This window comes from Amborella trichopoda, chromosome 2, assembly GCF_054954075.1.
Source record: "Amborella trichopoda isolate Santa Cruz 75 chromosome 2, AtrichopodaSantaCruz75HAP2 v2.0, whole genome shotgun sequence".
NCBI classification, from domain to species: domain Eukaryota; kingdom Viridiplantae; phylum Streptophyta; class Magnoliopsida; order Amborellales; family Amborellaceae; genus Amborella; species Amborella trichopoda.
Genome location: NC_142337.1, coordinates 64,729,667 through 64,755,718, shown reverse-complemented (window position 1 = coordinate 64,755,718; position 26,052 = coordinate 64,729,667). Strand labels below are relative to the sequence as shown.

General features: G+C 36.7%; 2 protein-coding genes across 10 annotated transcripts; one reads left to right on the top strand and one right to left on the bottom strand.

The window, feature by feature from the left end:
- Positions 1 to 268: 268 nt before the first annotated feature.
- On the top strand, positions 269 to 10,602 carry LOC18430331 (heparan-alpha-glucosaminide N-acetyltransferase-like protein (DUF1624)). 9 transcript variants are annotated; one of them, XR_016050149.1, is made up of 14 exons: positions 269 to 722; positions 3,651 to 3,788; positions 3,951 to 4,032; positions 4,107 to 4,183; positions 4,260 to 4,375; positions 4,473 to 4,590; positions 6,420 to 6,536; positions 6,634 to 6,725; positions 7,756 to 7,922; positions 8,040 to 8,182; positions 8,290 to 8,371; positions 8,494 to 8,585; positions 9,933 to 10,076; positions 10,316 to 10,602. XR_016050149.1 is itself a non-coding variant. In XM_006840489.4 (13 exons), the coding sequence occupies exons 1-13, from the start codon at positions 600 to 602 to the stop codon at positions 10,460 to 10,462; spliced, it is 1,395 nt and encodes a 464-aa protein (XP_006840552.2). In that variant the 5' UTR covers positions 269 to 599; the 3' UTR covers positions 10,463 to 10,602. The 9 variants fall into 9 exon arrangements, 2 of the variants coding, with proteins under 2 accessions (XP_006840552.2, XP_088715592.1); XR_016050145.1 differs by lacking the exon at positions 7,756 to 7,922; XR_016050147.1 differs by having other exon boundaries at positions 7,756 to 8,182.
- Positions 10,603 to 10,779: 177 nt separating this feature from the next.
- LOC18430332 (26S proteasome regulatory subunit 8 homolog A) lies at positions 10,780 to 21,991 on the bottom strand. Its single transcript, XM_006840490.4, has 9 exons — positions 21,809 to 21,991; positions 21,588 to 21,685; positions 17,906 to 18,130; positions 17,638 to 17,700; positions 17,328 to 17,491; positions 12,511 to 12,667; positions 11,667 to 11,765; positions 11,243 to 11,353; positions 10,780 to 11,146 (listed from the first exon to the last, which is right to left on the bottom strand). Exons 1-9 carry the CDS (start codon positions 21,936 to 21,938, stop codon positions 11,006 to 11,008), a joined length of 1,188 nt encoding a protein of 395 aa, XP_006840553.1. The 5' UTR covers positions 21,939 to 21,991; the 3' UTR covers positions 10,780 to 11,005.
- Positions 21,992 to 26,052: the final 4,061 nt, after the last annotated feature.

Sequence of the window (26,052 nt, the reverse complement as noted above, 5' to 3'; positions counted from 1 at the left end):
TCTGTAGTTTTACATTATACAGTATAAGGTTGCATCCGTATATAAACTTTTTCTTTTACTATTAGTAGTTTTGTTTTACATTATAAGGTTGCATTTTTATATAAACGTTTTCCTTTACCATTAGGGATTGCTTTTTTAGTTTAAAATTTAAAATATTACTATTAGTGTACGAGATTTCCTTTACCGAAAGTGCTTTCTGAACTGGGATTTGTGGTGAGGCTTTATTTCGTTTCTCATATAAACGCAAAACATAACACAGGTGTCTCCTGTCTACCTCTTGGCTACAGTGAAGTGAATACACTGATTAACTCATGAGCCCTTCTCCTGAAAGTCTTATCCGTTCTCCAAATTCCGGCCATATGTCAATTCCGGCGATCTTTTCCGGTGAAATCCCGGTTAAGCTTGAAATTTCCGGGAAGCCCAAAATAAACCTTGTGAAAATCCGGGTTTTGCTTGAGATTTCCAGGAATCCCAAAATAAACCTTTTTAAGGCCCTTTGTCCACTGTAATGGCCTAATTTTTACTTGCCGGAACGTAGAAATTTCTTATTGTATGGTCGAAATTCCAGAGATTGATAGCGAAAGGGAAAGCTCTGGTTAATGGATCCGCATTCGAATCAACGCAATTTGATCATTGAAGAGAGAGATGATGAGAGAGAGATTACTAGTAAGAAGGCAACTAGGGTTGCTTCATTGGACATTTTCAGAGGCCTCACTGTAGCGGTAATCTTTTCTTTATTTTTATTTGTTCTCATCAGGTGATTTTTTTTGCTGGGTTTTTGAATGGATTAGGGATCTTTGTACAATTAATTCAGGAAATATGATTATCTTTTTTTGTTCTTTTCTTTTCTTTTTTTAAGGGAAAAATCATATTTTAAGTAATTTTTAGGTTAAATTATTGAGGAAGATAAGCGTTCTGAACTGTTCTAGATGATATTAAAGGAGAACGAGTGTTATATCATGGGGAATTGCTGGTCACACGCATGTTTTTTGCCATCTTCTCTATGTATGTATGGTGGAAATTCTGGTGAGATCGTGATTTTCATATCTCCACCCATGTTCTGGCAGAGATTTTAGGCTTTTCTTACTGGAAAAAGGCCTAAGTTGGTATATGTGAAGACAATCATAGTTTTAGTAACACAGAGGAAAAGCATTGTCTTTAAAAAATAAAAAAAAAACGTAAATAAAAGCAGTGTTTCAGGAGTATAAGTCAAATAATTTCTTATTAATTTCATAAATTTCTATTGTTTAGCACTGGCTTTCAAATTTCAATAACTGAATATTAATGCAAATTCAACACATTCTCGCTCTTTAGTGCTACTTTTTTCGGTCGACTTATAAATTATTTTTTAGCTGTTTAGGGCTCAGTAATTGAATGAATGCATGATTTCTTGGTGGGCCTCTTATACTTTTTGTGTGGTTCTTTTGATCTGTTTATGAGCTGGGTGCCTCAGTGCCCCCAGTGATAAACCCCACTTATTAATTCCAGAAAGGCTAGGAATCTTGAACATCCGTTTTCTAAGTGGCAGGAACGTGCTTAATTTTCCATGTTCGACCTGTTTACTCGTGTATTGTTGTAATGATGAAGATGTTGGTGGTGGTGGTGGTGATAAAAGCACTGTTGTTATGGAAATTAATAAGCAATTCAGTTTATTCACAATCTGAGTGTGGTGGTTTACATTTTGAGTATATGGGGAATTTCAAATGGAATGAGTTTGAAATGGAATTTATGGAAACATCAGTAGTGAATAACATTCTCAAAAAAAAAAAAAAAAAAAATCAGTAGTGGATCATTGAACGCCATGCGGTCCATTGATTAAGTTGCACAATATTCTTTATACTCGATACTTGTATCATCTATTGATGGGGATGTTTATTTTTTCTTGCTGTAATTTGCGAAGGATTTATAAAATGGTTTTGAATCAAGGTTTGAAAAATTGTCGATTCAGATTGGAATCTTCCGATCCAGATCAGAAATTGTTGATGGCGATCCGGATCCCGTAATATATCGAGATCCAGCCGTGCCCCCCCTCCCCCCAATCCGGCCGGGTTGGGGCGGCGGTCTTGAAGGTACTTTATAATGTGTTCCCTAGGCTCACCATTGTGGGCTCCGCCATCAAGACATCACACCCCTCATGCATGGCAGGTTACTATGCTATTGCCGGGTTACATCCCTTTTATAATGGTTTTGGCTTCTAAAAATTTACCAGTGGAACTATTTTGCTTTGTCCCTTGCTGTTGAGTTATAACCTCAACTGCCTTTTTCTTTTTTTAACTGTAACCACAATTGCGAGATCAGTTCGTAAAAAACGGTAGAAACTAGAAACCAATAGTATTTTACAGGTGGTGTGGTAAGAGTTTTACATAAGTAGTGAACCTTATACTTCAAGTAAGATTCAATTTATACAAATAAAAACTAACCACAAAAGGTTGTTGTGATTCAGTAAAATAAACTGTACGATGTACGTGGTATATGATTCGATATTTTTTTTTTTTAAATTTTCTGAATTTTGATAAATTTATTTTCCACTCTTTAGGGGAAAAATCATTTTTTGGATTTTTTTAATGTCATAACATTTGAAATTTATGAAGGGTTTTATGGAAGTGTTTCGTAATATTTTGTGAATTGTATTTATTATAATATTATAATTAATTTATTTGCATTATATTTAATTTATTTGCATTATAAATTTATAACGTATTATTTTTTTGTTATAGTTGTAAATAATATTTTTTAAATTAGATGATATTATAAGATGAATTTAAATTTTTTTTTATTTGTATAGTAAAATAATTATAAAATATAAACCAACAATTCCAATTTTAGTGTGTAGTATTATAGTTAGTTAGATTGTGATAATTTTGGATGAGTAAAGCAAATTAATAAATGTTTGATATTTTGATGTGATACTAATTTCACTTTACGTGGATATTATTTTTTTAATCTTATATAATGGAAGTGTTTTTTAATATTTTTTGAATCATTTTGATGCAATATTATTATCTTATATAATAATTAATACAGACATCCAAACAGGGAAACATCTCAATATTCACGTATTTTTGCAAATAATGAAAGTCCATAATGTAACACCCCTAAATTTTTTAGAAACTCAAAAAACATTATTTTTAGTGACTTTTTAAAACAATTTTGAGGTCAAAACAGGCCGATCCAGCCCCGATCTGGATCACCGATCCACCGATCCAACATGGTTTTTGGGATGGACGATCCGAGTCACCGATCTATTTTTTTATACGTTGTTTTGAATGTTGCAAGTGGTTGATGACACAATTGATTAATACCACATATTGTAAGCCACTGGTTCTTTTCATCTCTCTTGAGCCCTATATTGGTTCCCTTATATTAGAATATCAGATTTAAATTCGTTGAATACCTGAAGTCTTGGCGGGTCATTAATATCTTAATTTGGGCTTGACATGCCAATTCTCAGGTCTAAATAATGATGTGGTTATATATGATGTGGTTATAAATTTGGAGTGTTCTTTTTTGTTATTGAGAAGCATAATGCTGAGATCTCTACTACCATATTACTAACAAACTTGTGACAACCTTTGAGAAATGGTATTTAGTTAGTATGGTTCTTGTACAACCAAGGAAAAATGACTCAAGGAATATTTTGTATCACGCAGATGATGATTTTGGTCGATGATGCCGGAGGAGAATGGCAAAGTATTGGCCATGCGCCTTGGAATGGATGTAATCTGGCAGATTTTGTTATGCCCTTCTTCCTCTTCATTGTTGGCATGTCCATTGCACTTGCTTTCAAGGTTTCTGATCCTTCTACAGCGCCTTTGTTTGTTGCGTTTATGAATTATAATATGTTGGCATGTGTTTTGTGTATTTTCTCGAGGAACATCTGGGTCCCTTTTTAATTGGTATTGTACACTTTCTGGGTACCTTTCATTCATTCCGTTTCCTTTTCTTCATAGAGGATCCCAAATCTGCAATTAGCTATCAGAAAGGTGATTATGCGAACAATCAAACTCCTCTTCTGGGGCATCATTCTTCAAGGTCAGTATTGTAAAGATCTGTTTTAATCTTACCCCATTTCCTTAGAACTATATCTGTTCTTCTATATGTGACAGGAGGATATTCACATGCTCCTGACAAGTTAACTTATGGTGTTGACATTAAAAGAATAAGGTGGTGCGGCATTCTTCAGGTGAATATGATTCCTCCTCTAGGCTCTGAGTTTAATTTAACCTTTGACATCTCACAATGCCATGGGTCTTTGCTAGCGAATTGCTCTGGCTTACCTGATAGTGGCACTCTTGGAGATCGCAACAAAGAAGGCTGCATTTAAAGTTCTTCCACATCGATGTTGGGCTATATTCAAGTCCTATTGCTTGCAGTGGTGAGCCTTTCGTATCACACTATACATGTCAGTTGATAATACACAGGAGTTTCTATGTAGGACTAAACACTGATGGAATTTCTATTGCCAATTTCAGGATTGTGGGGGCGTGTTTACTTGTTGTCTACCTGGCAACATTGTATGGAATATATGTTCCCGATTGGGATTTTACTGTGCACAATGTTGATAGCCCAGATGATGGAAAGCATTTTACTGTAAGGGTATCTCTGAATATGAATAATGATGATTAATCACTGTTTCAAGCGTCCATTTTGCATCTAGAAATGATCTTGATGTTTGGTCCATTATATACTTATTTACAAATGCAGATACATTGTAACAGTAGAAAATAATTTGAGGTGATAGGGAAATGGAGATGATCACGTTGCATGTTCTAATTCATCTAAACCTACTTCATGTGCTGTGGCTCCTACAGCGAACATGATTTGGTAGTTTGCAAGTTCATGTGTAAGCTTGTAAGCTAGCCTCTTCCCATATTTTCCAATAATTTCCTTTGTAAAACCAACACGATCGAAATAAAAATTTCTTTGTACATTCTCCAATATGTTCTCAAGTTCTTCTTAAGAAAGGCACATTTTCCTTTGCACTTGTAGTTAGCTTTTACCTGGTGATTCTTAATTCTTTTTGATACGCATCTGAGACATATTTAGATGTTTATTCAATTGGAAGTATGCCAACCTCATAAATTTCTAGAGATGTTATTAATAATGATGATTGTTTCACTTTTTTCTCCATGGTTTGCATCCACTTATTATAAAAGAGAAATCTTCCTTTTTAGGCAATGCAAGGATCTTGATATACTTACGTTTGTCACTTCATGTATTTCCAATATATTAGTCATTTCATCAGTAACTCTTGGGCAACAGACCGCCCAGCAAAGACATTGCTGGGGATTGCTCTATAATGCTGTAGTTTGTGCTAATTTGTGGCTTTGGACGAAGGACATCATACATTCCCCACTTCTAGCATGCAGGCATGAAGTACGATAGCTAGGGAAAAAATGCGAGAGTTGTGAAGAATCACACTAACTACTCCTTGAATTGCTTTGACACACAGCTAACGATAACCAACCTCCCCTCCCCCGGTCATTCTCTGTGAAACTGAGCACACTTTATTCCATTTGATTCCAAGCTTTGTGTCGTAAGATACCCTAACCACGATCATTGCGTAGAAAACCAGCACTGTCAGGAGTTATTTTAACCTGCTTTGTTAAGTATGGTTAAAGTAGTATTAGTTCTTAATCCCATGGTTTCACAATGAGATGCACTATTTGGTACTCATGGAATATATGCCATCACTTGTCCTAATGAGATTGGTGTGAGAAAAATCTTAGGAAAGTTACCACTTATTTACTTTCCCATGTAAGTCAACCTTATGTTAACTGATGCTACCTTTTAACTGATGCTACCCTGAAAGGCTTATAATGCTTACAGAGCATGCTGACGATCTCTTCACACCGACTAGAAACATCTCATGAATGTAATGCACCTAGGTGATTGACCTGCACACCACCCAACACTTCCCATCCTCCATTGATGCACAGAAACTATATGAGATAATCTGTGATTAATTGTCCTTGTAATATAATTTGAATAGTTTTAGAAAAAAAAAATATGAAAAGAACTTTGTTTTCCTGAAGGAAACGATTCCTTTATCAAAAATGAGAAAGCAAGCACAATCAGCTTAGCCATTGCTGTAGAAAAAGGTACTGGGAGACAGTGTAGCACAAAAAAGCAGCCTAAGATTTTTCAGGCTCATGAATAGAAAAACATGAATGTATGACAAAAATCTAGTGATAGGTTTTAACTACTAAAATTTATCTGTTATCACATTCCATCATCTCAGAATTGTAATTCACTGTGATTTGTAGAAAAGCATCCCATCATCTTGGAAACCTTTTAGCTACATAAATGAAATAGCTAAAGCGAAGATGGTCCTTTGTATTAGTTTTATTTTTTTCTTCATTTGCAGCATTAGAAACTTTTTTCTCTCATCAAGTGTGTTGCTTTTTCCTGAAGACCAGATAAAATGTGGTGTGCGAGGGAAACTGGATCCTCCTTGTAATGCTGTAGGATATGTTGACAGAGTAATTTTGGGAATCAATCACATGTATCACCATCCGGCTTGGAGGAGGTCTAAGGTTGCTGAACTAATTCTTGTGACATTTTGTTATTGACCAAGCAAATTAACTATGTCATTGCTTTTTATTTAATTCTCTAAATTGGTAAGTGATTCAGGCTTGCACTGCTAGCTCTCTCTATGAAGGCCCTTTACGCAAAGATGCTCCTGCATGGTGTCAAGCTCCATTTGAACCTGAAGGCTTGTTAAGGTTTGTTCCCTATTTGTTAGAAGAACCTAAAATATTTGTTATGTGCTAGAAAATTTTACGTGTATAATTCTCAATTAGTCATGGTAGCTGATGCTCTCGCTAAGAGAGCATCGGCTTATGCAGGCGCAACAATTTGGCATTGTCGACCGCCAGACTTTCTTTTCCATTATTACATGACTTGGCGCAACTGCCCTATTATAGGGTTGTAAAATAATGTGTTCTTCACTTTCTATTAATGGAAAATTCTCCCCCACTGACTTACCCGAAACAAAAAATCTCAATTAGTTTAATTCCATAATATTCATATCATTGGAACACATAAAATTTCAGAGTCCAATCTGAGTTTCCTTTAGTTGTTTAGACTTTTCTTGTCTCTGCAACTTCTGTTGCACATTCATCTTCTTGCCCCTTTAATTACTTTTTTTATTATTTAAATTCTTTCAAATTCTCCTGAGGCGGATATTGATATTCTACCACTCCCTTGGATTCTGTACTGTAAGCTAGGTAATTGTGATTTGGGAGGAGAAGCTTCTGATGATAGCTCAGGCACCAACGTGTGGCTCCATGGAAACATACAGTACACAACTTTCACACAAAATAAGAGAGCATGAAATATGTTTGCAATGGAAAAATGTTTTCATAGAAGCTATAGGAATACTTACATTTGGCCTGGAAGGAGTCATATCAGTCTGCACATGTGGGTCTTGTCATGATTGTGCACAACTGTCAATCCTGAAATCTTAAGATCATATTATTATATTCAAATGTTTGAATTCGGAGGGTAGGGGATGGGGAGTTGGAGGAGGGTATTAGAGTTGCATTTCGCATGCATTCCTGAGGGTGGTGGTTTTCATTTTTTTGGTGTTATTCACCTATTTATTTTTATTTTTTACGATTGGGACAATTTGATCATTGATGATTGTGTAACTGGAAGTGAAGGTCATCAAACAAATTTACTTGATGAGAATTGTTCTTCATATGTTCCTCCTGTCACTTTTTCAATTTGGTACTGACTTCTCCTTCAACCTAGGTGACACTGGTGGCAACTGCGTTTTTCTGCAATAAATGTAATGCTATTACATGGGAAAATCTACAGATTGCTGATTCCTCAAATTCCCGGAAGATACATGTTGTCTTGGTTAAAAAGTTTGTCATGTTTTATAACATTTTTCTTCTTCATAGTGCCTTACCATGAATGTATGTTCGTTGGCCCTTATCGTGCATTTGTTTACTCCTGTTTGTCGTTCAAGCCCTTGCTCGTCTTAATTTTACCTCTTGCTTCTTACCACTTTTATTTCAACCTGATTTTGATAGGAACCAGCATGCCTTTTTGTGACACAGTTTTGCTCACCAGTTATGTTCCTTGAGCACTTCATTTATCGTTTTTCAGCTCAATTTCCGCCGTGCTTACCACAATAATTGGAGTACATCATGGGCATGTGCTCATCCATTTAGAGGTATTTTATTTGTTGAATATTCATTATTTATTAGCTGGTTTTAGATGAGCCCTGTGAAATTTTAGTTTAATGCTTCATCATTGTTGTGGATTCCCTCTCTTTTACAGGGCCATTCTGAAAGACTGAAACATTGGACTCTTATGGGCTCTTCGCTCCTCATATTAGGGATGGTTCTTCATTTCACAAGTGGTAGCCTTCTACCATCCTAGTACTTCAAAATAAAAATATACTGCATGCTGTCCTATTTTATATAACCTTCTTTAGAGCATTCTTGGCATTTATAATTATTAGTCTCTATTTTTGTATTTCAGCAATTCCATTGAACAAACAATTGTATAGCTTCAGTTATGTATGCCTTACAGCTGGTGCTGCCGCACTTGTATTTTCAGCTTTTTATCTTCTGGTATGTTATTCATTTTATGGTCTGAATCATGAAATTGATAGCTTTTAGCAATTCACGAATATTCATAGTCCAATGGTGTGACCATGATGTAAAAATGGACCGTCATTGTAATTTTGAAGCACTGTTAATTCTTTTGCTTATAGACCTGGTATTGCACATTTTATAGAGAAGGTTAGAAACTGCTTTATGTTATTGAGATATCAAAATTGTATCTTCAGTGTAGAAATCACTTACTTTTGGGGAGAAAATATGCTTTGAAACAACAAGATAGTAGAATATAACCTCATTCCAGGTTATTCATCCTTGAGCTCCCCAGAGGACCTCCATTTTATGTTCCACCAAGATGCTACGGGTTCCCTAGGCTGATACAGTTATCATTGTTCCCCTAAATCTTGTTCCATTATGTTCTTTCCGCATTGTAATAAAAGAAGTGTTGTCCATTCTTCATGAGTTTAATCTCATGTCAAGATGTTCCTTATGTGAAAGGGACCACTTACACTGAAGTGCATTCATTTAGTGCCCGAACTATAGATATGGGAGGTATCTTTAGGTGTGTCAATGGGTTGGGTCGGGTCCAAGTCAACCTGGACCTGGGCCCAACCCTGACTCAAGTAGGGTCCAGGGTTTTGGACCTGGGACCGACCCATCCGTTCCAAAACTTGGACCCGGACCAGGTCTGGTTCGTGTTTGGGTCTAGGCCAGGTCTAGAACTTAACAAAAACATTATGAACAACTATTGAAAAAAACATTATTTCAAATATATACACATACACAAACACATCATACATGTAGGCAAATTTATCAAAACATTATATATTTAAAAAAATATTTTATACATATATATAATATATGTGTGCGTATTGTGTCTGTTTATATGTTCGGGCCGGGTCGACTTGGACCCAGACACCCCACCCGTATATGACTTAGATCCAAGGTTTTGGACCCGAACCTGACCCAACAGGTCCGAAACTTAGACATGGACCCGGATCTCGAACAGGTCGACTTGACTCGATTGCTACCCCCAGACATCATTTTAAATTAGGGGATTTTTTAATCCTTGGGGTTCTCATGTCATATTTCACCAAACAGGGGATGATTTTGTTGTCATGAGATTGCGGCCGTTGGTACTATAGGCATTTATGATGCGAATTGCGTTAAGTGAATAATTTATGAAAGAAGCATGGGCCAAGAGGGGCACCTAGTTGGTTTTAACATTATCCTGTTGGTTGGTCTAGGAAATGTCACATTTCCACCGAAAGTATCAGTGGAGATTTACATTTTTGTGATATAGATACAATATTCTAAAATCCTCTTTGCTATAACACAACTGTTTCTCCTTGCTATCAGGTTGATATTTGGGGATGGTGCAGTATTTTTCTACCCCTAGAGTGCATTGGAATGAATGCCATGCTTGTCTTTGTAATGGCGGCTGAAGACATATTTGCAGGATTCATCAATGGGTGGTACTATAACGATCCGCACAATACATTGGTAGGCCTCCAGTGCTTTTCAAAAGGGAAATCTATAAAATTTTCACTGTTTTTTCAAAAAAGTTAAAACAGTATGGGATTTAAAATGTCGTATAACTAATGTGATTGTATCACAACGAAGTGTCGACCCATTTTACTGCCGTAACCTTTCTCAATAAGTAGCAGCGATTTGCTGAGTCTCTCTCTCTCAATGTGAACACATTTTTCTCTCTCATGATTTTTGAGGTGATCCACTGGCAGGTTTATTGGATTAAGAAGCACGTTTTCATCAAAGTGTGGCACTCCGAAAGGGTTGGCATTCTCCTTTATGTCATATTTGCTGAGATCCTGTTCTGGGGCCTTGTGGCTGCCATTTTGCACAAGCGTGGGATCTATTGGAAACTCTGAAGCCTACGCCATATGTTCGTGTTTCATAATTTCGTTTCTTTTTTTTTCCCAGTTGTAAGTCTTGTTGCTGTGACATGCTTAGCTAGATACCTTTGTAATTGTAGAGTTACTGCTTGGACCATAAAACCCGTGTTTCAAAACTTAGAATTGGCAATTCCAACCCAGATCGTTCATTTGGGTGATCAGGCTGACAATGGAGCGTTAAAAACAAAAGAATAAGCCGCATTGATTGAAGTTCCCACATTGAGAGAGAGATTTTCAAACAGACATGGATTTATAAGTTAATAGATTTTTAATAATTTTGAGGCGCATGGAAATTTTTCTTGAAAGTGGCTATGAACCATGAACTTCAGGTAAGAACCATATAGCAATTCACAGAACTTTTACATGTATAGATCCATACAAAATCAGCCAAAGAAGGAAGCAATTTATGGACTCATACTGCACCGGTAGAAATTTAAACTAAAGCTCGAGGTGTAAGAGCTGGAAAATCCCAGAAAGAAGCATCTATCAGAGTTGAATCGTTGAAAAAATGAAGCTTTCTCACTTCCACAACTTCCTCAATGACATGTTCTTCTCTGTTTCCTTCTTCATAACTTTGGCCACTGCCATCTCGAAATCCTCCTGGGTAACGTGCACCCGACGTTCTCTAAGAGCGAACATTCCAGCTTCTGTGCAAACGGCCTACACATCCAAACGTTTATTAGAAGGTAGAGAGTGAACCGCATGCGAACCCAAACATTTATGAGAGAGAGAGAGATGACACAAGTTAAAGTGCACCTTGAGTTCAGCCCCGGAAGCACCATTCATCTTCTCTGCAATCTTCTTTAGATCAATTCCCCGCATAAGATTCATTTTCCTCGAGTGGATTTTCAAAATATCCAAACGAGACTGTCACAGGGAAAATTAACTCAGTTCCATCACCCCCACTACCCTCAACTATGAACCTATGAACACAGCACATTAATATGAAACCATTACCCCCACTACCCTCAACTAAGAACCCTATGAACACAGCACATGAATATGAAAGCACCCATTTTGAGTGCCACTTGTTATGTAAATATTCCTCATTTTGAACTTACATTAGTCAAAATAAGGGACAAGTGCCAACTCTGAACTAAAAATTAGACCCTCAAAGGTTATGTGGATTATGCATCTCTTAGTTCCGCAGTAAAAGAACTAGAAAAAAGCGGAAAAGTACCTCCTCATTAGGATTTGGGAATTCAATCTTCCGGTCAATGCGCCCAGGCCGAAGAAGGGCTTGGTCAAGAATGTCGATGCGATTAGTGGCCATCAAAACCTGGAAATGCAGTGAGTTTTAGTCCCTCTAGGAATTAGTTTATGGTTTCGGCATAATTAATTGATAAAGCCCAAGTTTGATATCACCGAAATGGTCAAACCACCTGAAATAATCAAGATAGTCAACTAATTTAACATCACCATTGGTACTTTGTAAAGTCCATTTCACTCGAGTACCTCCTTAAAAAATTTGTTTAAAAATGTTTAAATCCTTCATACCAGTTTCCTAACCTTGAACAAGTAGGAGCATGTTGTAAATTTGATCCACATACACAGACAAAGACAAAGGACATAACTTATTCAATGTCAAGAACCCGGAACTTGCTTTTTTGATGGGGTTTCTATCCTCGAACATAGAGGGCAAATTATCATTGGCCCGAGCAAAACGGTGATTCTACTGCCACTTGTTCAAGTTTAGGAACTCAAGTCATTTTTTTCCTATCAAAATCATTGTTTTGAGTTCCTAACCCTGAGAGACATAGGCATTTATGTCATTTCACTCAAGTCAATTAAGTGGAGCCAAATTAGCAAATCCCACCTCTTGTTTAGGGTAAAGGAGCCAGAATAGAGTTGATTTGGCAATTTTTAAACAAGTTTACATATATACATAGTGAAATGAATCTCATAAAGTAACTACTCTAATGCCAAATTGGTTGATTTGACCACCGTAATGATTTTTCAGGTGGTTTGACATTTTTGTGATATTTTTATTTTTCTTTTTTCTAATATAATGGACATAATGGTACCTTTATTTTGTTAGATGCTTCAAATCCATCAAGTTGATTCAAAAGTTCAAGCATTGTTCTTTGGACTTCACTATCCCCATTGCCTGTCCCAGATTCCATGCGGGCGGATCCTATACTGTCGATCTCATCCATGAAGATGATTGAAGGTGCATGTTCTCTGAGAAACAAGTAAAACCACCCCACAAAGTTGTTTAAAATATAAAAATAATAAAAAGTGTCAAAAAATTAAAAAGGGCCCAATGGCTAATGATAAAATGTTGTCCTTAGTGCTACAAATGAAAGCTAATTATCAGATAATGTAGAAAAACAGAAGAAATAACAACCATAAGATACTAAGCAAGGTGGTTTAAACTTTGAACAAAGATTTTGGGAAACAAAAAAAAGGGAAGCACACGTACAAGGAATTTATAACAAGTTAACTTTACATATTTCAAGATCCCTACATCGTTCACTGAGTATCAATGTAAGCAAATATTATTGAAAATAAAAAAACATGCATAACCTCAAGCAAAGCTACAGGCAATTTTGGGTTTCCTTGTGTTTATCATCCAACTCCATAACAAGTTTCCAAACATGATACGAAAAGCTCAGGCAATGAGATAAATTCTCGAAAAGAAAAAGAATAAAAAAAAAGAGCCCAAGGAAGTACGCTTTGTTGAAAGTATCGAATAAAAATTTAGAAATCAAGACACTCAAGAGGACAGGTGTAGGATATCTTGAATCTAAATATAATTTTACATTGTTGGAATGCAAAACCAAGTGAGACAGATTGACAAGCAGAAGCACAATTTGGGTAATGGGAGGGCCTAGCAATGATGCAGTCATCAATCAACTAAAATAGAGTCGAGAAAAACCATAAAACAAAAATTCAAGGTTGAGGGGATGGGTCCCAATTCTTATAAGGGGGAAGCTGACATCTTAGGATGTCAGAGGCTTTGGCAGGCCTAGAACAAAAGTTAACAGTTAAAGATGTGTGCAAAACAAGGTTCATAGAGTGCTGATCAAGGAAATCAATATGGAAGGTAGAGGCATTGTTAGAAAAATCGGACGATCTAACCAGTAACCGCCGGGTTAGATCAAAACTGGCCCCTTGCCGGTTCCGGTTTCGGGCTGTTTTGGTGATCGACCGGTATTTTAAAAGTAAAAATTCAAAAAAATGTCTATAAAATCCCAAAAATAAGGAATTTGATTTGTAATACATTTTTTAATATTTTTTGCATTAAAAATTGTTTTTAATACATACTTTTAAAATCCATTTTTTCATTAATTTTCATCTTCATTTAATTGCATTTTGTTTTAATCATTATTTATATGCTTTTCATATTTTAGTAGATTTTTTTTTGTATCTTTTTTATTTTTTTCAATAATTTTTTGATCACTCGGGAGTTGCCCGGTTAGAACGGTTGAATTGGCCGCTTTACCGATTAGGCCGGTTAAACCGCTTCTGGCCCCATATCCGGTTAGTCGTTCCGGTTTGATTTTGGGAACACTGGATAGAGGACACTGCTATTAAGTCTACAAGGGAGGAGTAAGGGGAGTGATTTGACATCACTGCACTTGCAAGCAGCAGACTAGGGATTATGTTAGAAAACAGAACTCTTGTTAAGGAACAAGATCTGGTCATGGAGGGTTCTCTATTTAAGTTTTAAGGTTTTTAAGGATGGTTTCCCTTGGGCCCTCACAGGGGTGTATAACAAGCCGAGCAGGTAGTCATTCTAGAATGAACTTGATGTACTGGCAAATATTTCAACATTATATAATTGTCCAATGAAGAAACTAGTAGAATCATAATGACGGTTGTGAAGTTCTCAAATTTTGTATTCTAGCAGGCTTTTGTGGACTTTCCCAAGAACGGTATAAATTTTCACCGTCATATTCTAGTCTATCATGTCTCCATATTCTTGCAAAAATGGCAAAGAACTCAAAACCAATACACAAGCAGTTTCTTTGGCAAGGAAATGGTGATACTCATATATTTCATAAGTTATGTATGAGAATGTGTTGCAAACCAAAGGGAAGTAGGAGGTATTAGGAAGTGACAGAAATAGGACCCTTTGTGGGCAAATTGCATAGAAGATACAACCATGGATTTCAAGGTTTATGGAAGATGGTCATTATGGGGAAATACGGGCGTAATAGGAGTAAGTGCGGAATTATAGCTAGGTAATAATGTAGGAAGCTCCTTGAAGGGGCATTTGTGCAAAGAGGCTCAGCCTTTTGGAACCAAATGAGTTCTAGTAACAGGTTGAAAAATTGCATCTCTTTCTGCTCTGATATTTGGTCCTTCTAGCAAGATTATGTCCCAAGCTTGCCTACGTAGCAAGGGATAAAGGTCTGTTACCTAGGAATAACTTTGAGAGAAAACTAACAAGGTGGCATGGCCGCTCTGATTTTCTCAAAACCCAAGGGATTTACAAAAGTTCTCTAATTTACTGAGATTTGTGGCGAAGGTCTTCCTAGAAGCCCCAAGATTGGAAAAGATGGTCTACAGTTGGAACTTAGATATATGTTCTCTAGTAAATCCTTCCCTTCTAACCTGAAACACTTACGTGTATTGCAATACAAAACTTACCTTGTACGCGATACACCAGGTCTGCTGAAGCTTCCTCGCTTCGAGCAGTTGGCACCATTAAAAAAGCATAAAAGACAATGGAAACGACATTCAGCATACAGGGAGGTCCAATTCCTGAATATCCATTTGATGTAGTGTAAAGCAAAGGAGACAGTTTATCACCTATCGCTTGACTGCCTGTTAGTTGAGACATCTGGATCTTTTCCTACTTATATCCAGTATGGTATAGGTGATGCCATCACAAAGGTTAGTTTGCCCGACTACTAGGCTTTGGCATCCCTTCCACCTCAGAAGGTAAAAGCCTTGTCCATTAGCAATAATATCTGGTCTGATGTCAGAACAGAAAAGATAGCTAATTTGAATTAACATTCATATTGCCAACAGTTTGTGATAAGGTTGGAGAGTGAATAATTATTTGAGCTCTACAGCATAAAAAAAGAAAAGTAATTAATTGCATTCTAGTGTATAAACTAGATGCCAGGGATACGCAACTTTGGACTTGGTTCATAGCATAGTTCTTGGGATCAGAAGCGGAGGATCATGAAAGGCTAGAAGATCCCTTTGGTTTGGCGCACCATCCGTACAATGCAAATGTTAATGATCAAGATCCCCAAGTGTTAGCGATCAAGATTCCTTTAGTTATAGCCAGCAATTTATGCAACTATACTTCTAATACAGTTGCATCGTTAGTTGGCCATAAACAAAGAAAATCATCAATTTGACCATTATCTTGGTCTTTTAAGGTGGGAGTCAAGATCCCTAACAATGCAAATCGAGATCCCAAATAGTCATCGAGATCCAAAAATCCAAAAATCGAGATCCCTAGACGATCTCTTTCCCAGAGTATTGGTGCAAGATTCCAGAGCAGGGATTCCACCTAGGTTAATAGATCCCAGCAACTGCACTACATGGTTAGTGACCTTCAGTCTTCATGCGTGAGAGTGAAGTAAACCCTGAGGATCCACTGAGCTTCACTTGCACAGTAGTGCCCTTGGTAGTTCAAACCTCCCCATGTAATGAGGTTAAATCAAAGATCCATCAGGGTTTGTGTGATTCATGTCTACTGCCCCCTTAGGTATTGGAGATGCCACAGTTGTCGATGCATGAGCGTCGTAACCAATCTCTGTCTTCTCACAATTTTACTGTCCATTAAGTACAGGAAGCTAACAAATTGAATGAAATCATACAGGCATGTAGGAGCTGTTGTCCCCATGGAAACCAGGGATGTGAATCTTTATGATGTTGGTGAGAGAAGTGTATCTCTTCTCAGCAAGGTTTCCAGTATCAGAAACCATTGCCTAGATGTGCTGGTACAAAATTTATGCAACAAAGGCTTCATTATTTCTTTCAACTGTTTTTATTTTGTAAATCTTTGGCAGACATCCTAGTTTGTCTCCACCTATTTTAATAGGACTTTCATTGTTTCAATGATTTATTTGTTACCATTTTTTGCTTCCATATCTTTTGGAGCACGTTGATATATAAGCTTCTTTAAAAAGTTAATTGATGTATAACCTAATCTAGAAGTACATTATTTATCCAAAGCAAGAAAAACATTTGGCAGAAAGACTGGAATCCCTAATGTGAGTGACAATGAATGGACGCAATTTTCCCAATTGAAAGTTCCCTTCTTTGTAACTGATGCTTCTTAGGAACTCCAGACCCCAATATTATCGAAGAACTGCCAGTTCTAAGGCATCTCCAGTTTGTAAGTGTTTCAAGTAATTACGAGAATACTCAATAATTCCATGAACACGTAGGAAAACTTTCTTGCACTACATCATCCCAAACTCTGCTATCTAATATTTTCATCTGTTTGTGGTCCCCTTCCTCACAGCTTGTAGGGGAAACCATAGGATATTTGGACTTGATGCATTTGCAGATATGGTTGACACTTTTGCGTTTGGATTCTCCTAAAAGGCTGCGGTCCAAAGAGAATGTTGTGATTAAGATTGGATGAGCATTTATGTGGAAGTATTTCATTCTTTTCAATAAGGTGTGAGAAATAACAGACCCATAACCGATAGTTCATGACAAACTAGCAGATCAATGAAAATAACCTCAAGTTCATGCTTAGCAGAAAAATAACCTAAAAACCATGACAAACCAGCATGTCAATGAAAACTAATGACTACAAATTTACAATCCCATAAACTGATTTGAGAGTATTTTATATACATTAAGGGTAATAAGCGTAACTAGTTAGAGAGGGGAGGACCTCATGATAGAAGCAAAGAAGGCATACCTAGCCATAACAAAAAGTTCTCGAACCATTCGAGATCCTTCACCAATGTACTTCTGAACCAGCTCAGAACCAGAAACCCTAATAAATGTGCAATCTGTATGATGAGCAACAGCCCTTGCTAATAGGGTCTTTCCAGTTCCAGGAGGTCCATAAAGTAAGACTCCCTAAAAATTGGCCAAAGAACATACATAAAAAACTCGAGTATGTCAGAGATAAATTCGAGGAAACATGAAACGAAAGGTAAATAGACACTTCATGAAATAAAACTGCTTCAAAACCTAATGATAATATTTAGATCTTAGACAAGTACCTTTGGCTGAGCAATTCCAAGGCTCTCAAATAGTTCTGGATGTTTAATTGGCAGCTCAATAACCTACAAAATCTAAAAAAGTGACTTTGCAAACTTTAGACTAATTTGATGTAAGATAACAATAAGGAGCACGTCACTTAAGACTTAAGACCAGTAACAGGCCTCCATGGTAAGAAAGTTGAACCGTCAGCTAACTCAACCTTAACCATGGACCATAGTAATGCATTATACTTGTCAAAAGGCATCACTATTTTGGTAACTTACTAACCTCTTTAATTTCTTTGATTTGTTGGTCAAGGCCCCCAATCATGTCATATGTAGAATCAGGAACCTTTTCAACTTTCATAAGGTTCACCAAAGGGTCCACTTTGCTAGGCAAAATCAGATGAAGAACATAGCTATCATTACGAAGAGCAACTCTGGTGGACGGTGTGATTTTCGTTATATCGATGTTTTTATCAATATCTACAACATATTTCCCCTCGGGATGCACCTGAAAACAAAAGATAACAAACATAAGAAACTGAAACTTAGCAAAACTGCACAGAGCACGACGTATGATGATTGGTCAGAAACTTGACAAGGATACGGGAAGCAACAAATGAGACAGAATAACTCTAATTTGCACATTATTACTTGTTTAAAACTTGAATCATTTTCCTTTAAATTACTCACTAAAGAATATCATCAAATCTTGCAAAAGGAATATCCAATAGCAACTAAAGACTAACAATAAATAAAATTTCAAAGGAATAAATTATGTTTTGAATCATCCCATCGCAACATGGTCCACAGGGTTTGTCTTTGCTTGGAAACAAGGAGGAAGAAGCGCAGCATGACATGGGAGCAAGAAAGAATGGGCATTGAACTATAGTCACGGGTAACAGGGAGAAGTAAGAAGTAACAAGCACAAGATAATTGGGGGTGTTAGCAGCTAAGTCAATATTGGGGAAAACAGAAGTAGAGCTTTAACTCGCATAAAAAGTGGAAACAAAGCAAAGTTGAATACATGGAACAGTACAGACAGAAGGCCATGATAATTATCAGGATAAATGATGTTACATAAAAGAGTCATTAAGGGAAGCCTAAAATAAAGGCGTGCTGCAGAAAAAAGAGATTTCTCTAAGTAGGATGAGAAAAGAAGGGAAGATCCAAAATGGAGCCCATTTTAAATGGCCAGGCAAAAAGAGAAGGGGTTGAAGAAACACAACATAGACATGGATTGTGATCCTTTAAAAATCCCGATTCAAGTCGTTAGTGCACATACGTTTTTTTCCATCAGCATGCACAAAATTCCAACAGGTTTCATGTTCATGTGTACTACAAAATACAGGTGTATGTGTACATCCGTTTAGGTGGGTGAGGGTGGATGGGTGTCTTTGAGTGTTCAGTTCTCTCCTATAACCATGCATCACATTCCTGTGTGTCCGTTTTGCTCTCCTAAAAATAATATATCACCATAACCTTCTTATTTTCTTGGAAATGACCCACTAGTGGGAAAACTACATTCCCTCATTACTGTCAAGTTGATTGACAATTCGTCAACCCTCCAAAATGTTTGCTCATTTTGAAATGTGGGGCACTCACTTCAATCATAATCAGAAAATTTTCATTGATACAGGTGTTGGGGCAAAGCATCAAGGATGCATCTAGGCTAGCAACTACCTTCCCATGAGAAGAGCCGTAATTGGATTCAGAACCACTAAAAAGCAATCCTAATATAGCAGAAAATGACAATGGAAAATTGCATCTGGTAATGAGAAATTTTTAATAGCTGTTCCAAAGTTCAAACAAGTGATAATCTAGGACAAGAAGCTCATCAATGTTAAAAAAGACGGTGGCAGCCGCCTAGGTGGCCAAGGGCATAGACCGCCTAGGTGGCAGGGCGGCCTCCTAGGTGGGTGCCTAGATACTTGGGCAGCCCTAAGGGAAGGGGGTTGGGGTGGGGGCCATATGTTGTTTTGTGTGCGAGTACGTGTTTAGTGTTAGTGTGTGCGTGTGGATGCGCACATACGTGTGTGCATGAGGGCTCGCATGGAATTCTTAAAGATCATCCTCTGTTTTTCTTTTTTCTTTTTTTTTTCTTTTGGATCTGTATTTGTGATAGAGATGTCTCGAACACTTGGAGGATACATCGAGAGAGAGAGACCTCGCATCGAACACTTGGAGGTCTTTTTCTTCTTCTTACGTGTAATGAGGGAACATAGGGGTCCATGTGTATCTTTGTGTGTGCGTGTGAGAGAGAGAGGCAGCGTATCAAACACTTGGAGTCCTTCTTCTTCTCATATGTAGAGAGAGCACATGGACCTGAGAGAGAGGCAAGACCAAGCCTTTTTTTTTTTTTTTGAGTAAAGTTCACTGTAAGACCAAGCCTTATTTTTTCTGGGTGGATTTGAATTTCTTTTTTTTATTGAACAGATGCCATTAGGTGGGCGCCCAGACCATTTAGGCGCCGGCCTTAGGCATGCCCCGCTTGCACCTAGGCGGTTTGATGGCCGACTTTTTCTTCACTAAAGCCCATGAAATCGGCATGGCAGCCGAACCCAACATACAAAATTTATATAATTCCTATAGGGGGGTGTTGGCAACTGGAAGTTTCAACTACTTTAGTCAAAACTTCTAGTTCATTGTAGCAGCTCCATGTTGGCAACGTGAACTACAGTGAATATTGGAGGAAAAATTTCGGTATCCCATCAATTGGGGCACCACAAGTTCCAGGGAGGGTAGTCAAAGTCAACGCACGACAAAGCCCACTTATCTGCTTCATGTGGGATGTGGGGCTCATGTGGGAGGCTTCAACCCACCCACTCACCCCCCTTAATTAAAATTGTTAAAGTGTGTCTTTTATAAATCATATTAGTTTTCACTTGATTTTATTTGGAGTGATGTAGTGTGGTTGTATTTGTAATTTGTGTAATAGAAAGTCACGAAACTACTAGATGGTTAGTAATTATTGTTGTAAATCGGTAGTTATTGTTGTAAGTGGATGGTTATTGTAGCAAACATGGTTGTAAGAACCTCTATTTAAAGAGATGCGTGTGGTGGGAAAAGTGTGTCACATGTATCAAGCTTTTAATGCTTTTGTGAACCCCATTTTTTCATCATTGAATGAAAATTCTTTCTTCCACCTCATCTTGATTGTTCTTCTTCTATCTCTTTGGTAGTGAGTCTTGGGCTAGTGTGACATTGTTACATTAATTGAGAAGCGGATTGTTCTGGTATTGTGGCATATTGTGGCATCCTTCTTTCTCCACACTTAAATCCTCTCAAACCCCAGCCCCATTCTCTCTCAGTTCTCTTCCCTCCCTTCTCCCCCACACTCCAACCATATTCCTGCTCTCTTAGATCTCTCTTCCCTCTTTTTGCTCTCCCTTGCTCCAAACCCTAACCCTACTCTCCCTCACCTCTCATCCCTGCCTCTGCTGCACTGGTTTTTGATCCTCAAGAGCATTACAAAGCAAGCAGGAGGAGGAGAGCGAGGCATCCATGGATTTCAAGTGAGTTGGCATTTGGTTGTCTAAGATGAATTTTTGTTTTCTATGGATTTGCAGTTGTACAATTTATGGAAACTTGTGCTATGGACTTCTTCTTGTACTTCTAGAATTTAAGGTAACTTGTTCTTTGGTTTTTTTTTTTTATTCTACAAACTAAGGTAATTTCTTGTGTGGTGTTTTTATTCATGGAAGATGGGATTTCTAGAAGCTGGTTTTTCTATTTCACTTATAACAGCACTAATAAAAGATTCAATTTTCATTCTCCAGATTCAATTTCAACGGTCCCGTTTATCAACTATAACAGCAAAAAATAATTCATCCATGGAATTCAAAATATCCAAACAAGTACTTTCATTAACATAGTTATCTCTGATATTTGAACTACGTCAACAACCACAGAAAGGAAATCAAATCCAAACAACTCAGAAGAAAACCAGAATACTAGACAACATATACCTTAACCAAAACCTTGGACTTGCCCATAACCTTCACCACTTCCCCAACGTATGATCCTGGCTCTTGCAACAGCTGCAACTCCTCTCTAAGCATCCTGACTGCTCAAATCCCACCCAAAAAAAACAAAAAATTATGAACAAGTCTCCACATCACAAAGGATTAGAGAGAGAAGACGGAAAACTAGGGTTAGGTACAACGAAGTAATCTGCAAAGAGAGAGACCTTTAGAGTTGAGATCATTGCGTTGAGCTTCAAGACGATTGAGATTGTGGGTCTTCTGGCGCACCTGCAATTGTAGATCATGGATGTGTTGCACGTAATACTGCCTAAGCCCCTCTCCTTGTTTCACCATTTTTTCACCGTTTCACAGCTCTCTCTCTCTCTCTCTCTTCAAACTTCGCACTTGAACCCTGCTTTTAAAAGCAGCAGCAGAAAGCCTACTTGGTGGGGGCCATATTTTAATTTACAAAACTCGAAGTGAAAACACGCTGTTCCCTCTCTTGCACGGGTATACCGTGCTCCCTCGGTAACACTATATACATTTTTTCCTTCAGGCCCAAAAAAAAAAAAAAACTAAACTAAACTCAACTCAGGGAGGCTTTTTTTTTTTTTTTTTGGATTGTATACACACCATTTATCTTTGTTATAAAAAGGCCACAATTGCTACTAATTAGGATTTTTTTTTTTTTTTGGGGGGAGGGGGGGGGGGGGGGGGGGATGGACACGGTTTCAATGAATCCACATTTGTACAAATGTGGGCCTCTTAATAACTTATTTTTGAAATAGAAATTAATGTAATTTTTTTAAAGAATAAATAATCTTTTAACATGTAGATTATCAATATGTAGAAACAAATAAATTTTAAAAACTAAAAATGATATTTTTTTGATAGAATATCTGAAACGTTTATATTTTACTTTTGCTTTGGAGGACTATTGTTTATGGTGTAGATCTACACTTTCTTTGGTGGATAGTGTAGATCCTCAAACCCGCATAGTAACAGGTGTGGGCTTGGCCGCACTAAACAATTTTCCTTTTGGGATTGTATACAATGAGACTATTTGTTTTTGTTATAAGGTCACAATTACTACTAGTCATTAAATGTAAAAATTGATGGATTGAGGTGTGTTATAAAGTTCGATAATTTTTTTTTTGAACTTTGAATTTATTGAATGAACTCACGACCACCCGATTTAAAATCTAACAGACGTGAATGATCGTGATCTCTTTGTATTAAATATAAATGATATTTTTGTATGTTTATCTTTTTTTTCCTTTTTTTTTGGAAAATTATTCCATGAGTTGGATGATGCATTTCTACATTTGTGGCCCTCGAGGTAAAAAACATCCATCTTAAATATGGATGCAGATGGGTGCTCCATCTAATACCAGTTGAAACTAACAGTCCAAATGTTTTTTTCATAATTTTAAAAATTTTAAAAATTATTTATTTATTATATTCGTGATCTCCATGTTAGCGATTATATGTTCTTAAAAATTGGGTCCAAAAATCCATCTCAAAAATAGATTTTTAGGAGGGGACTCATTTTTACATAGACTCGTAGAAATTGTCTTCTTCTTTTTTTCTCCTTTATTTTAAAATCTATTTAATTATAACTAGATGATTATTTACAAAAAAAAAAAAAACAATGAATATTAGTTTTGAGTTTTTGAACATCTAAATAATTTCCTCCAAAAATTTGATGGTACTATTGCAAGCTTGGGATGCCATTTTTTTAAGTACATAGAATAGAGAGAGCTTGAATGCCTTATTCTAGAGATCACATCCCCAAAAATTGAGATCTAAAAGATATTCTTGTGAGTTTTGCCAAAACTCAAGATGGGATGAAGAAGTGGGTCCTATGGTATAATTTGGCCATGAATCTTTTCATCACTGTTCAACAAGTTGATTGGATGGTGATAAGTACATTAGGTAACGGTTGTCACATATAAGCTTATTACCAATGGAGCAAGGCATACTCGGCACAAAGTTGTGACCGTTGGATGTAAAATTGGGTGGTTGGAGATGTATTCAGGTATAATATCCAAAATAAATTTTTTTGAATATCATGACATACTTCAACAATTAGAATTTTACATTCAAAAGCTAAAAGTGATATTGTATCAAAAGTGAATGGTCTTATAGTCTACAACTTCTTTAAAAAAAACATATTTATAGAAAGGCGAGTTTTTGAGTTTTTATATAAAGCATCAAACTCAAACAATCAAAATAAACGTACCTCAAAATCATGTTGAAAGATGCACTTTTGCTTCCGAAAAGCCATGCAATGGCATAAAATCTATAGTCCCACCTAATTATAAATTTCATTGAACATATCTATAAACAATTAAAATATTAAAAAATAGGTGGTCCTGATAATTTGTCTCAAGATGTACTTTTTTCATTACTTGAAATCCATTTTCTCTTTCTATCTATACATCTCGATGTCGAAATAATCGATTTGAGAGTTTTCCAGCTCCGACTATGGTTTTTGAGATGCCGTTACTTCAATAGTATAAAGCTAACACCTCGTATAAACTGTTTTCTTTTTAGAGTACTAAATCAATAGGCCCAACTCATTTTTCAAACATTTTCCTAAAGGCCCCTCAAGGAAAACATTGGGACCAATGGTCACTGTTCGGAAGAAATTCATCGTGGGATCGAAGCTTGTGATATCTAAGAGCCAGCGACATGATGACTTCACAATATACTCAATTTACTTTATTTGTTGCAGCGTTCGAAGCAACGACTGGAGCTTGGCCAGTGCCTGCGCCGAGTACTCGGCCCGAGTCCGAGTAATTTGGTTCACTTGGGGTCAAGGTTTAGCCAAGCTAAGAAGTGTAAAAAAAAAAAGGAATTCCTGAAAATAGGAAAAATATGTTTGGAGTAAAGTTAAACAAATATCATCTAAATGAGATTAAAAACGTCGTAAAAAAGTTGATTTTGAAAAAAGTTAATTTATGATGAAGGTATTTTATAAATAATCTAAAAAAAAGAAAATGTAAAAATAAGTATTTATGGCCGAAACACTTTCCAATATTTCCCAAAATGGTAGAAAACATAAAAAAAAAAAAAATCATATTACAAAAAAAATTTCTTATTTTTTTGAATTTTTTATATTTTTAAAAAAAATTGTTTAAGATCTCCAAATGGGACACACAATGTCGGAATTTTTTATATTTTAAAAAAAAATTGTTTACGATCTGCGAATGGGACACACAACGCGGGAATATTTTATATTTTAAAAAAAAATTGTTTAAGATCTCCGAATGGGACACACAACTCGGGATAGTTAGACACAGCAGGGTAACAAGCCCGAGTTCCCAGAACTCGGCCCGAGTAGGCAATGGCACAAGTTCCTTTTGACATCACAGACAAAGTTTGCCATCACCTTCTCTCGGTACAATGAACTTCTCACATTACAATGAAGTAAATGTTGTTTTTGTAAATGAACTCAAGGCGTAGGTGATCAATGTCGTGATTGTCACAACATGATATCTTGAGTTCTATTTTTATTATGGATTGGGGATCTCTTCTTTGCTAACTCATCTAAAAAAAAAAATTGTATTTATTCACACTTGGTGAAACTCTAATTTATTCATGAGGTACATCTAGGGCATGAAGGGTGATCGCAATCAAGTTGACGTGCCACAATGCGTATTGGGCGACTGTTGCTAAACATCAAACATAGGGGTGTTGTCGGTCATGTGATTGTAGCTAGGGCAAATAATTTACCCGGTTTGGATCCAAAACCTAAATTTTGAACCCTATCTGGATCCTAGTATGATCGAAGGTTGGATCCGACCGATTGGATCCATATCTAAACTTTGAATCCGAATAGTAATTCAAAAAGGATTCAGGTGGATTTGATCCGGATCCGACTCGGTTATTAAAATGTTATAATTGAATATTATATATTATTTTATGGATATAAAGTAATGTTTTGGATCCGATTAGATCTGGATCCAGATATTAGTCTCATATATATATTTTTCATATCTGAATCTGGATCGCGGTGGATCCATAACCAATTCGACCCATTCTCAGCCCTAATTGTAGCCGACCGAGTACACCACCCACCAAGTGATTTGGCAGAGTAAGGCAGCGCATCAGCTTTATTAAGTGATTAACCGTTCACAACCTATCTAGAGTGTTCAGTGATTTAGTTTAGGAATCGAAAGCTCAAACTTGAACCCTTGTGATTGGCTATCCAGTTGTTTGAACATCTATAGCAGGTAAGGTTTATTTTTTATGACTGTTAACATTTATAGCAGTTATTTGAATATTTATGGCCTTGACCGATCACATTTTGTGAAGACGAAAATCGTTTTCTCTCTCTGAAAAATACAACTTTAACACCTAATAATCCCATTATCATTGTGCATTTGAATAATAAAGATAAACATTAGAGCTCATTTCTTTTTTTTGCATTTGGAGGACGAATTTGTATGAGAAAGTCTTTAAT